General features: G+C 43.4%; 1 protein-coding gene across 8 annotated transcripts in view; it reads left to right on the top strand.

Annotated features, from left to right (window-relative positions):
* PAK1 (p21 (RAC1) activated kinase 1) overlaps positions 1-13,984 on the top strand; it is a 68,916-nt gene that overhangs the window by 24,208 nt on the left and 30,724 nt on the right. For 6 of the 8 annotated variants that reach the window (XM_084524602.1, XM_084524605.1, XM_084524603.1 and 3 more), the window contains one exon: positions 13,049-13,259. In XM_084524602.1, the coding sequence (XP_084380728.1) occupies positions 13,070-13,259 (190 nt within the window). In that variant the 5' untranslated portion in view covers positions 13,049-13,069. Of the gene's footprint in view, positions 1-7,122; positions 7,143-9,635; positions 9,738-13,048; positions 13,260-13,984 lie in introns of those variants that run through there. The other 2 variants (XM_084524608.1, XM_084524606.1) reach the window with 2 other exon arrangements.

The following is a 13,984-nucleotide window of genomic DNA, read 5'->3' as shown; positions in this document are numbered from 1 at the left end:
TGCTCGTGCTTAATTCTGTGGATTCATGAGGCTAAATGAAAGCCTTGCTGCCTCTGCTTGCAAGAGCTACTTCGTCATGGTGTTGTCCTGGAGTATAAATGTCTGATAATGGTTCTTCTGGGCATGGGGAGGGAGGAGAAGCACTTCCCTCTCTTCTCCTCTGGGTCTACTCCCTGTCCAGGCACTAGGAACTGAGCTTTTGTTTCTCCAGGCAGGGTTTTTCAGGGTCTAAGGCTGTGTAATGAGGAAAACGTTCACAATTCATGATAATCACATGCACTAGGGACACACTGAAACCACCCTCCCCGATTTCCCCCCTGTGTGTGAAGGAGGCAGGCTGTGGAGGAAGCAGGAGGGCCTTAGCCCGTTTGTACTGCTAAATACCAAGATGAGCAAAACCTTCATCTACCCACCACTTGGTTGGACTTCTACACTCAAACACCAAAAATAAATACTGCTAAGATATTCCAGGTGGTTCAGAAACTTCGTTAGTCCTGTCTCTTGGCATCTTCTCCATAGGCCAGAGGCGTTTGGAGATCAGTTTGGCAGCCTTCATGGCTCAGCGCGATAAGGAGATGACTGGGGACCCACTACTGTGTGGTCTGTGGGGTGACCTGGTGGAAAAAAAAGCTTCTGTAGAGGAGTATTTCTGTTTATCGAGTTGGAAGACCTTGAATGTCTTGTTTCTGAAACACGAAGGGAAATTGTGAGGTTAACCTTTGCTGGAAGGCATGGCCCTCCCTCCCAGATGCCTCCAGAAAGAGGAAATATGCTCGAGAAGTGTAGTCTGGTTTTCTTGTCTCTTTTAATCCTTAAGTACATTTCCATACAGTGAATTTTAGTGGCTGAATGACCCGTATGTGTGAGGTAAGCATGGATTTGGGCAACGATCTTATTTATGTGCCTCTAGGGCTTGGTTTATTTTTATTTTTTTTTAATTAATACGGATTCCAGTTGGTAGGAATGAGATCAGATGTAAGTATACCCACAGAAGTAGCTAGACAATGCGTAATACCATATTATATGAATACCATATTATATGAACTCAGTGCTGTCTGTAACGCTTTATAGTTTTTTACAACCTTTTAGTACTTTATATGACTTGAGGATAATTGCTATATAAATTGTCATATGATGCGTAGTCACACTCTGGGAGTACACACAATAGGGTGAGTTACTTGGGTGGTGCAAGTTGCATGTATGCAGATATATTTTTAATATAACATTTCCAAAGGTAGACGTATGTATCGGTTGTATAAAAGCAGTCTTTTTTGAGTCTGACACAGATTGTGATATTGATGTATTTATTTCGTTCCGTGTATTGAGAAATGTTTTCCTTCCTTGGTTTGATGAACCATCCAACTTGGTTAGAGGAAGTATTGTATTGTAACATAAAAATGTGGAATTTATTGGATGAGTTCAAACAAAATCACTAAAATATAGAAATTTCCAAGCATATTCCTTTATTTTACCTCTGTTTTCATCAGAAAGTTCCTGATAAATGACTTTAATCTTCCTTGCCACCAAGTTTTAGCCACTTACTGAGATGCACAATAGAATAATTATCCTAAATATTTTGTCGATATTTTTGTTTACTAATACTTAACAATCTTGTAGATGCAGCTGTTGAAATCCTAGTCCCAAATTTGGTGTTACCCATGCCTGCATGCCTTAACTGTGCCATTACAGTCGTGTGTTTAACCATCTTTAGAGGGTGACGTTGGTGGTAGAGGGATGGTTGGACCAGATGGTCTTGGAGGTCTTTTCCAACCTTAATGATTCTGTGATTCTGTGTGTATTTATGGGTATCTATACACACTCGGTGCTGTATAACCTACTCCTTGGAGTCCTGCTTCTTCTTTCCTCTTCTCCTGGACCCCAATTTAGTGCCACTTTCAGGTAACTGTCTCTGTGCTGGCTCCGATGGATGAAATGTTTGTGATGCAGCAGGGCCCCACAGAGCATGTGAGAGCAAATCTGGGAAATGAAGGATGGGTTTTGAAGTATCTCTTCTCTCTCTCTCAGATAAATTCATGTAAACCACGCAGCTGTAGAAGAGGCGTATTTTCTTTTAGTCCTCCTTTGTCAAAAAGTTGGAAATGTGACAAAAGAAAGCCCTTGGCAAAGATTTCTTTTTCAAGGGTAAAGTGTAAAAAAAAGGGTAAACATTTCTAAAAATAGAAATTCTTAGTGGGGTAAAAAATAGAAAAATTGTATTTGCTGGCCTGAGTGGTATTTCCTTACAACTCACATTGTTTTATTATATTTTTAAAGTGGCTTAACGAGTGACTGATTGACATTGGAACATTTATTTCTCTAATTTTCTGAGCTCTTCAGTTGGGAGAGAAGTACAGAAAGGACTTGTCTGGTGGTTTGTGGTGGTTTTAATTAATTTATTTTTTTTTGTGTGCGGATCTAAAAGATTCAAAAAAAAAAAAGTGCTGTATTTAGAACCACACCTAAATTAATCTTCAGAACAATAGGATTATATGACTGGTTTTTAATTAAAGTAGAATTCTAACTAGATTATCCTTAGCATACGTTCAGCTCTGGTATGTTGTTATTGGTCTAATTACCTCGTAAATTAGAGACTCCAATATTCTAATTCACCCTCTGCCTCTGAGGACACTGGCATTAAACAAGAGAGTGAAATAGTATGTAAATGATATACAGGCTGTGTGCAAGATAGAAAATGGTCTTTAAAAAACATTAGCCAGAATTCAAGTCTTATCTTTACGTAGGATATCTTGGCAGAGAATGATAAATTGATCTTTTTTTTTTCTGTATTTATTTATTTCTCTGCCCTGACAGGTCTTTTAAACGCTTAGAAATGTAGACTGAGAAAAACACCAATAATCTCAGCCCTTGAGGAAGGAGCAGTTAATGAATCTCCAAGGAAATATCCAGAATACAGATGTTGTGGGGGGGAGAAATGGTTAGGAGCCAGCTGAGCAGGGGCTGGAGACCGTACATCATCTTGGATCTAAGGCATAAGCTGTCTGCTGATAAAGTAGGATATTAAAAAGACAGACTTGGGGGCTGATTTGCTCAGGACTTCTTTTTAAGCACCTTTTTCAAAGAAGCACGATTTGGAATTTGACCACTTCTGTTCAAGACACCTTGGTTCAGCTTTATCAGAACCACAGTGTTATGGTTTTGTGGACTTGAATTGTGCTGAGGATCAAAACCCTCAGGCAAAGTTTCACGTATTGGGATGTAGATTCAAACCCTGTCAAAAAATTTAAAGCATTTACATCAGGCTTAAATCCAGCTTTTATTTTTTAAAGCTAAAAGGGATGTCGTCGAACAGCAGGCCACAAATTTAGATGTCTGTTTTGTAATGTTTTAATAGAGCAACAGAGACTGGTAAGACTTTGAGACTGTGGTTAAAGGAGAATATTTAAGCTCCTCAGATAAAACTGGATGTACATTGAAGAGTGTTCAAAGAGAAACAACAGCCCGAAGTGGCTTTTGTTATAAATAAGCAGCCAAACGTGCATGTCTTGAGAGGCTGTGGTCAGCACCTACAAATACCAGCGGTACAAAAATAACCTGGAATGGGGAAAAACTCAGTGGGAAGGAAATGACTGGAGAGAAAGAGTGGAAGCAGCAGCCTCGTACTTGTAAAGGAGAGGATTTATTTACGCTGTTGGGTCATGTTCTGGTCTGGATTGATCCATAGGATTTCCTTTCCCATAGCCAGCATATTTCGCTTAGCAGCATCCCTCTAAGCAGAGGGGAGCTTGTGTGGGTTGTGCTGCGTGTACAAATGTGAACCTCAATAAAGAGGGAGGCAGGGGGCACACAAGGCAGGAATTAAATGCTACAAGGTGGACGGGACAAAATCCATTTGGGAAGCGCAGCCCTATTCATTCCTCTTGGGTTTGCCTAGGGACGAACTCTGAGATTTCTTCAGGTAGCCTGGGGTTGAGGCTGAAATGAGAATTGTTTTGAATGCCTGGATGCTGAGGAAGCTTTAGGATTATAGGAAGGTAGGAGGAACCTCCATGAGTATGTGCTGATAGAGTGTCCTTGACTCTTCATTACTGGAATTAAGGAAGGATGAAAAAAACTCTGCATTTTGATTTGCTGCATGCTGTGCTCTTGTAGGGATGCTAATTCACGTGCTGATTACTTTAGCAGGAAGCAGCAATGAGACTTAAGCAAGGTGATTTACAGTGATGGGAGAGAATACTACACTAAACAAAACACCTCGACTCATACAGCTTCCTAAAACATCAGTTTTTGGTTGTCTTGGTTTTGGAAATCTGATGAATTTAGGCTAACACTAAAATACAATGCTGTGTACAGAGCTGTCTTGGCAGCATTTTAAGGACGGAGCGGAGATAGAAGCAACCTGACAAAGCAGTCTTGAGATACATAAAGCATAAATATTGGTAGTCCATCCATCAGTGAAGCCTGAATTCTGCTGAATTTGCAGGTTGCATTAGTTTTGTTGCTAATTCTATGACGTAGATATCCATCCCATGGGAATTGGGTTGAAAGAAGGCATTTGCTTGCTGCGCACGGTTACAGGGCTGTGTATAGGAGCTTGATAGGTCTTGGTAGGATTTGGTTTTGTGGCTGCAGCTGATGTTGCCTGTTCATGAGAGAGAACGAAGTTTAAATACGTAGTAGTGAAGATGCATGTGTCCTACCTACAGCTGCTTAGGTAATTTTAGGTAATTGCAGTACGAAGACAGGATAAGAAGAGCCGTGCCTCAGAAAGACTTGCATGAAGAAATTAAGGAAAACCTGTCTTACTATTTCTGGTCTCCTTAACTCCTACTCCTTATCGGGTGCCTTAAAATGTGTCAGCTGTTTTAGTAAGTGATGTTCTTATGTTTTCTTTTGTTCAGTGCAGTAAAAATCATTCCGTTCACTCATGGGCTTTATTTAACTGAGGACTAAGGCTGAGTTGTGTGCAGATCCTTTGCACCAGACATACAGAGCTTTCTGTTCTCTACTTATGTACAGTGAGGACCACTGGGATCCGAGTAAAGGATGTGATAAAAGGTCTGAAGGTACCTCCTAAAAACAAAATGCTGCTCATGAAATTAAAGGATGATGATTTTTAATGGACTTGGAAACGTTCTGCAGTCCTTTTGGTAAAAGCAAGAAGTCCTAACCTACCTCAGGCTTCCTCATCCTGCCTTTTAAATGAGCTGCTTTTCCAGCATTATCTGTGTGATAATTGAAGGAGTAATTGTTGTGGGCTTGAAGGATATTTATATGCAGTTCCTGAATTGTCCACTGATGCTAAATTAAGCCTTTTGGTTACGGGTCTTCGAACTTGCTTTTCTCAACTCTTCATTCAGTTCGTCAGCTGAACCCTCGTGCTTGATGCAGAGCTCATTTTGTCTTGGGAAAGTCTTCGTTCTTCCACTTTCCCCAGCCTTGAAGACAAACCAGAACTTCAGGGGAGCAATGTGCAGCTGAAGCAATTTCCGTGAGTTCATGTAAGTGAAAACCACTGCCAGCATGAAAATCCTGCCTAGCAATTAAGGGAATGTGACAGCTTCACCAGTCTGTTACATAAATGCTACTGAGCGCAGGGCTTCCTCCTGTCATTAGCTGCAGCGAAGACAATGGGGCTACAGAGAGTGGAGCCCTACTCCGATGATAAATGTTTGCATTTCCAATTAGCGCTGAACTGTTGTGGCATTTCCCCCTCGGTCTAATTGAGGCTTTTGGGCAGCTTCACCCACTAACGATGCTGGTGTTTTCTTGCTCTGCAGTTTCCCATTGGAAAGGGAGTTGGATGGAGTTGGAAAGGATTTGACCCTTAAAACATAGGATTCCTCATTGCAGAGATCTGGGTGCCTCTTCTCAGAAAAATTCACCTTTTTCAGGTTATTACAAATTTTCTGCAATTTACATACTGTGGCTCATTGCTAACCATTGCCCTACAGTGTCCTCTGTGGATGTGGGATGTTTCTGCCTTGACCTGGCCACTTTTTAGTTTTCTGATATTTTTCTCATCCTTGCCCCTGTTGCTAAATAGCAAATGCCAAATCTCTGTGTTTATCAAGAGGTAGGCACACATGCTGTGATCTTGCAGATACAGATGTGTATTTAAAACCGGAGTAAGACGTTCAGGATCAATACAGCTATTTACCTTCGAAATCTGCTCTCAACTCCTTCAGGCAGGTGCTTATTAGAAATTTTTATAGTTGAACGAAGCTGTATATTTTTAGATTTACACAAAATATCTGTCTCATGCCAGACAAATCCCATTTAGCAAACCTTGCTCAGCTCACGTTATCAGTATTGTCCATTACAAGGGGTGTTAATCCTGTAGAAGAGTTTGTCATCCTCCACGGCTTACAAGCAGCCTTTCCATTTTGACCAGAGGTGTAGAAAAGGAGATTTCCATTTGAGCTACACCGTAGAAGTGGGAGGTTACTCCTTGTACTAGTAATTATTCCACATTAGGGGATAATGGGGCTTAATTCTGAGCTCTGGGTTCATCTTCTGGGTTGGAAATGTTGCAATGGAGAAATGATTCGTAATTCGGTAGCTTTCAGTGCTTTTGCTGCTAGTATGCAGTTGGACTCGGAGCCAAATAGCTTACGTGGAGAGCAGCGGTGGTGTGTTTAACTTGTGTTTTAATATATTTTCTTTATGATGCATCTAGTCATTTCCTCCGGAACACAGATTTCCTCCAGGAAACCTGCTTATTCAGGTTCTGGGTATGGTTTAATATAAAAGGCCTTTATTTTCACCACCCTGTTTAGCAAGCTCTGACTCTGCTCGCTCCTTTGACTTCTGCACTCGAAGCTGTGCTGTGCCGTGGGAGCTCGAGGGAAATGGGAGCCAAGGCTGCTCCATACCACGCCGGGAAAAGGAGCCTGCACCGGCATCTGCAGCAGCAGGCTTGCTCGTTCAGGCATGTAGCAGGGGGCTGGGAGATGGCATTTCTGGAGAGGAGGAAAGAAAGGGGATGATTTGTGGGCTGAGAACTTCTAAAATATGCTCCTCTTGGTTCCTTCTGTCTCAGATTGGATTTTTAGATTTTTTTTTTTTTTTAATATGGATGCAGTTTTTTTCTCGTGGGGTGTTAACGCTGTTACAGGCTGCTACAGAGGGATGGGAAGAGCTGTAGCCAGGCTCTGCAGCCTCCTGGAGCTGCTCGGGCACAGGTAAGGTGAGCTCATTGTGCACTGCAGGTATTTGGGCATGGGTTGTGCAACACTTCTTGTCTGCCGCTGCCAGTTATTCACGAAACAACCAAAGCGAAGTTGAAGCAGGGCAATTTGAGCTGGCATTGCCTCTCTGCAGTGCTGGATTTGAGCCTAATCCAGCGGAAAGGGCTTGACCTGCCTGGATGCTACTGAAACCTTCCCTGTGTCTGGGTCACTGTAACAGTTACCACGCGTGGGTCCGTGCCGTGGAGGCCGGTGAGGGCTGCACTTTGATTATTTAAAGCAGATCAAAAATTGTCTTCCTTTGCTTGAATGAAAGGAGAACTCTGCTCTGTTGCTAGGAATCGAGCGGTTATAATTAGGCTGCTCTTCCTTCGAAGCCTATCTATCTGTGTGGTGCGGTGGGCTGGCACGTATCGCTGCCCAGGAGGAGGTTTTGCAGATCTCCTGCCCCAAAGCGGTGCCCGCTGTGGTCCCGATGCTGTTCTTCTGCAAAACACAGCCTGCGGGATCTCACCAGCAGCTCTTGCAGTTAGCCCAAACGAATGGAGTTGCATTAAAGAGCGGTGTTTAAAAGGACCCTCCTACCTTTTGGCTTTTAAAATTCCAAGCTGGGGACTCCTCCGGCATTCCTGTTGAGTTGTAACTGATCCATTATCCTTTATGTCTAGTGCTATGGAAATGGGGCTGGCAGGGGAGCAAGTCTGCAACCAGGAGTTGGCCCTGGGCCATGAGAGTGTCTCCTTCTGCCCCCTTCTCATCCCCACCCACTCGGGTTGCAGGAGTGGATACATTCCCTTCTAAATGTGTAATTTTTTAAAAGTGATTTAATTATTGCTTCATTTGATTTAGTGTTTTTATCAGCGTCTTTAGGTGCCTGCAGCAGCAGCAGGGCTCTAACAGGTGAATCCTAGAGACGGACGAGTAAGCACTGTTGCTTTCTAATTCTTTATTAATTACAACTTTGCTAAAACCCGGTTTTCTCCTTATTTAGGAATTATTCACATGTAAATGTTGAGTCTGGGCTGATGCACTGATGGCCCTTGACTTTTTGTTTAATTGGTACGCTTGCACAGCACTCAGATATGCAGTAAGTGGTGGGGGGTCAGCTAGATGCTCCAGTTACTGTTTTGTTTTGTTCTTTTTTTTTTTTTCCCAATCATTTCTAACTGTGACCATCAGTCTGCCTTCCCCTGGGACATCTGGCTGGCTGCTGCCCATTTCTGTGGCAGTGTGTGTCCCAGATCCCATCCGCTGTCTGCTGGAGGATGTGGACACGTGTCCTGCCTCCTTTCCAGGTGGAACACGCTTGGGGTGCCTTTCTTTCAATGCGAGACTGTGCTTGGGACTGCAGCTTAATCCCACGTGAAGTGAAAATGAAAAGAAAAAATGAATGAATGTCTTTTCATCCTGTGTTGAAACCCAGCTGGTAAACGGTGCCGTTAATTTTCTGCTGGGTTTTGTGTGAAAGCGTGACACACGCGGAGGGAATCTCGGCTGCTTGCAATGTGTTTGAACAAAGCAGGGGCCAGCCTTTCGACTGTGACAGTGCAAGGAGGAAGGAGATTTTAACTGTCTGTGTGCACGAGCAGGGTCCAGCCAGGGAGTGAAAGGATACAGGGACGCTGGTGCAGAGGTAAAGTGCTTGCTGTGATTAGGATCAACTCACTTAAAGGTAGCCTTTTACCTTTTTTTAATGGTCAAGACTTTTTTTCTTCACTCACAAAACCAGAAAAACATCATTTCAGAAAAATATGAGATTTCTTTCTGGCAGGAGGCAGAGTTGGGGGGAAAAAAGTTGCTGAGCATCTCCCTTCCCCCTCTCTTGTTTAATATAGTTTATTCGTCTGGAAGTTGCAGTGAGTAACTTACAGCTACTGCCTTGCCAGACTGCATGAATTATAGATGGCTCTTTTATGAGTTTTTGTGTTGACTCCAGCAATTAGTATGCGTTGGACATAGTTATCTTTATGGCATCTACTGTAGCGTAGGTTTCAGCTCCTGTGACTTTTTAATTACTTTCTGTTTTAGCAATCAGTCACTCGCCTGTCTTGCTAAAGGAATGCAAAGAAAACACAACTGGCTAGATAGAAACTTGCAGTTCACCGTGGAGCATCAGGTTTGAAGTGAGCTGGTTTACCAGAGGGAAAAATGGCATAAATAAAGGATCTTTGTTCTCATTTTTTGTTTCTTTTGTGTACGTCACATGCAGTAGTGCCACGAGGCTCCACATAATATCAGGGTCCTGCTCTGCTGGATGAACAGCTGAGGAGCCTGGGCCTATGGTTACAGGCAAGCTAGAGGCAGACAGTACATGAATCGAAGGCTTATCTACTTCATGCTGATGAGCAGACTTGATCAGATCTGCACACATGCGTGTACTCTGAACTTCTGAACGCCGCTGCTGGCACCTTGGGTGTTGCCTCCTGTTCCAGGAACGCCTCTTGCCCCGTCTTGAAGCGCTGAGCGGTTTCCTGAGTCTCTTGCCTCCTTGTGTGTGGTTGTCTGTCACTTCTGCCTGCCTGCAGAAGTGTTTCATAGATGTGAAAAGGGAGTTTGTCAGCTCTGCTGTTTGGCTCTGTCGAGGCTGGGGTAAGCAAATGGGCTTCAGAAGCTGATGGAGAGATCGCAAGGCTGTGATAACTTGGCTCATGGTACTCCTAGATTGCAAAACGTAATAACTTCTATTTCCTTGAGTACTGTGTGCTGAAACAAATGGGGCTTCTGACTTTGAGTAATTCTGAATAGCTGCAGAAATCCTAGTGCTGTCTGTGTGGTTTGGTTTGACTACAGGTGTTTTAATATGTAGTAGACTATAATCGTGTCTGCGTTACAGAGCACTCCCTCATCTGCCTGCCGTTGAAAAGTTCACGTGCTGTTTAACCGTTCCCGTTGTTCCTTTATAGCCATGCCACCAAAACGTAGCATGAATTTCTGGAGGATTATAGCACGGTCACGCTGGTGTGGAGAAGGAAGGAAGCTCGATCCGGTGACGCTTTGCATTCCTGTCATGATGGATTGTGAGGCGCAGGGTGACTCACGTCAGCACCGCTGCTCTAAAGCTAGGCCGCCTGCTGAATTTTAGCAGGGCTTTTACACGAGGGGAGCTGTTTAGCTTCTGCTTATGTGTGAGCTGGTAGGAGGTTATTTTAGGGAGAAAAGAATTTGCACAGTCAACTAGGCTACGGTGAGGGAAATGGCTGCCATCTTAGTAGGCGCCGTCAGTGCTGCAAGGCCCTGCAGAGCTGCGTGGGATCCTGTCAGGGCAGGAGTTCATCCAAAAACTTTGAAGTTGACCAAATTTTAAAGTATAACAAAGATGGCTAGCTTAATTTGGGGGTAAACTGTATCTCCATATCACAGTGAGAGGACTCATGTAAGCAGGTTCTTGTATTTCCCTCCCCCCCCTTCATTTAAATATATTGTGGAAAAAAAGTTTTTGGGAACTCTTTAGGATAGTACAGCTTATTGCAAGGAATGACTGCTGTAGAGCCAGGCTCTTAATTTTGTGGCTTGAAGGATTTCTCCCACCCACTATCTCCAAACAGCTTAAATACCTCTTATAACACACAACGTAAGGCTTTGATGACGAGACTTCTGGGGACTCGAGCCATGGAGAAGGAAGGAGGGGCTGTACTGTAGACTTTGCCCACGTGAAAGCTGCACTTATCAAATAGGTATAAACAAGTATTGTCCGTTAAAATATGTAACTTCTCGGTAGTTAGTTTCTCATTCCGGGAATAACGCAATGTAAACAAGAGCTTGTACTGCCAGTGTTTCCAGCCCTGCGGTGAAACAGTAAATCACTTGTGCTCTATCCTTTCTGACTGAGGGGTTTTGAAAAACTTGCACTAAAGAAACTGAAAGCAGATGTCCCTGGGGTTTTGTAGACTGGTGGAGCTGGGAAGAAGGATGCTTGACAACCTGAGGTTTTTCTTAGGTTTTCGTGGTCTTTATTTTTTTTTTTCTTATGTTCTCTTTTTCCTTCCCCCAGTGCTGCAGCAACTTCTGCCTGTCATCTGGGGATTTTCCCTCTTCCTCTCACTTCTTTTTCTCCAGCCTAGAGCCACTTGCTCTTATGTTCTGTTCTGTCTACCATCCTTCTGCGGCTGCCAAATTTGCCAGTTGGGTTTTAGTTCAGACTTTTTTTTCCCCTGCTTAGATGGGGAGAACAGTCCCTTGCCCGCTGCATGCTGTCAGTCCACCTGCCACTTATTTCTGCTTAGTTTTACGCCGGAGAACGGCACGAGGCTGAAGCAAGAGCGATCGGAGATGCACAGGGCACGTGTCAGAGCACGCCCAGATGAATGCACAGCAAATTTCCCTGACCCCAGCCCTCCCAAATGCCAGAACTGCCCCACTATGAAAACGAATACCCCAAATGCCAGTCTGTAATTTAAAATTCCATTGCCCGATTTGGTTGGGATAGGAATTGGCAGGGATGGGATCAAATTTTAAAAGCCTTCTGTGTCTGGAGGCTTGTCCAAAGTGGTCTGTGCACCACTGCCAGCCCTTCTGTTTAAGAGCATGTGCAAAGAAACCAAATATGTGAAGAAGGGGGATCTTGCAGACCAACCTTGCTTTCTGCAAGGTCTAACCTGTTGCTCGTGAGTGACTTCTGTTACTCAGTATTTGCTTTTCTTGACTCCATGCAGCAAAGGAAATTGGAGAAAAGCATGCCCTGGGGCCAAATCGTGCTAGTTAGGCTGAACATCAGTAGCTTGGCCAAAGAAGACTGAAGACTCACTGGGCTTAGGACCTCGGTGTGGGTTTGGGATCTGTTTGAAGTGTGACCCAGGGTATTAAAATCCACTTCGGTGCGGTTCCTTCGAGTCCATCCTGTGGAAAAGCAGCTCCCTGGAAGCCAGCAGCGGTTTTGGCCTTGTAACCCAACTTCTCTCTTGCAGAGAACAAACCACTTCTGACTTTCTGCTACCACATAATTCTCCCTGAGCGAACGTCTTCCCTTTTTGCAGAAAGCTGGTGAGCTGCTTTTCCACCCAAACAAAATTCTTTCTCTTTTGGTTTCTGTCCTTTGGTTAACTCCCAACTTTCTTTTGAGAGCTCAATGCGAGCGAATTTCAGCTTCCAGAAGGATCCCACTGCAGCCGGGCTGCGTCTGAAGTAATGCTGAGCTCATTTGGGTGGAACAAGCTAGTTGTTGCCGAATAATCTATTACCCAGTTCGAAAGCTTCCGTCTTTAAATCCGCACAGCAGGGATTATTTACTTAAGGATTAATGTGCATGTCGAGGATCCAGTTTTGTTTGACCCTTGCAACGGAACAAAATGCAGTCAACTTTCTGGCTGCTTGAATTGCGCTTGAAGTGGCAGAAAATCCAGGACCAGCCTGGGACCAGTGCTGTGTTGGAGAATATGAGGATGCAGCTCTGCTCCTTCCTGACCATCTCCCTCTGCAGCAGTTGAGCTGATTTTGAGTGATGGAGCCCGAGCGGCCGCATCAAAGCTCTTTGACTGCAGACGTCAATCTCTCTTCATCATGTTACTGCCTGTGCTGGGGGCTGATGCAAACCCGTTGACGTAGATTTTGGTGGAATTAGTATGGATCAGAGAGGTCTTAGCTGGTTGGCTTCTCTCAAGTATCGCTGCTCTCTGCTACTTTTATTTACTTATTTACTCACCCCATATTTCTGTTCCATGGGGTTGGCTGTGTCCTGAAACAAGGTTTTTATGGTAATAATTGGTAGACTTGAATATAGTCTTGGTAACAGAAATAATTCGGAGCTTGAGTAGAATTTGTTGTGCTGACATTTGGTTTGCGTTGTTTTAAGGTTTCAGCTTTGGTTGAAAATGCTTTTCTTTTTTTTTTTTTTTGATAAAATGCGATTCTAGTTTGCAAACAAAAAGCCCACTTCTTATGTCTTGTCTTTCTCCTTCTCCTAGTAACAGCCTCTACATCTGAAGATGTCCAACAATGGAGTTGAAACAGAAGACAAACCGCCTGCTCCTCCGATGAGAAACACCAGCACCATGATTGGATCGGGAAGCAAAGACGCAGGGACTTTGAACCATGGCTCAAAACCTCTGCCTCCCAACCCAGAAGAAAAGAAAAAGAGGGACCGATTTTACCGATCTATTTTACCGGGAGATAAAAGTACAGTATTTTGACTTTTCTTATAAACCTTCTGTCTCCATTTTGTTCTGACCTTAGTAAAAACCCAGTGCTTAACAGTGGTTTAGAAGATAATTTATTCTTGTTTCTTGCACTGCCAGCTTGGTCGTTTTTGGGTACAAAAAATGCTGGTTGTAGATCTGTTTTCTTAATGATTAATCTTGTCACAATTAATCCATTTTTCTTAATCTGTTTTTGTGTTTTTTTTTCTTAAATTATGAGAATAGCATCCTGAAGGGTGGCACTAGTTCTGCCTTCTCCCACCCTGACATGTCCTTAATGGTCTTGAAAACCATAGAAACACTGGTACCAGGTACAGGTTGGTCAGTCAAAGCTGGAACTGGCAGTTCCTTTGGTGGGGAAGGGGAAGTTTTTTGCTTGTTTGTTATTTTAAACAGCAAATAATTTGAGTCAAGCATGACTAACTGACTGTCTCCTGCCAGGCCTGTCATATGTTACTGCACGGTCTGCTGTGAAAAGCCTACAGTCAAAGGTGTAATCTCTCATTTATTCTAGAGTTTGGGTCAAGCATTGTCTATTTGCTGTTATGAATAATTTGTCACTGCAAATTCTTGCACGTTTCTTGTGAAAGGAAGGAATTTTCTGCCATTATAGGGACTGTAGCAGATGGAAATTGAGATAGGAGCTGTGAACTATATATGAAATTCTAATTTTTAGTGATCAGGATAAATTAAAAACTCTCATAA

The sequence above is a fragment of the Aythya ferina genome (assembly GCF_964211825.1).
Source record: "Aythya ferina genome assembly, chromosome: 1".
Taxonomy (NCBI): Eukaryota; Metazoa; Chordata; class Aves; order Anseriformes; family Anatidae; genus Aythya; species Aythya ferina.
This window is presented reverse-complemented; position numbering and strand designations above follow the sequence as displayed.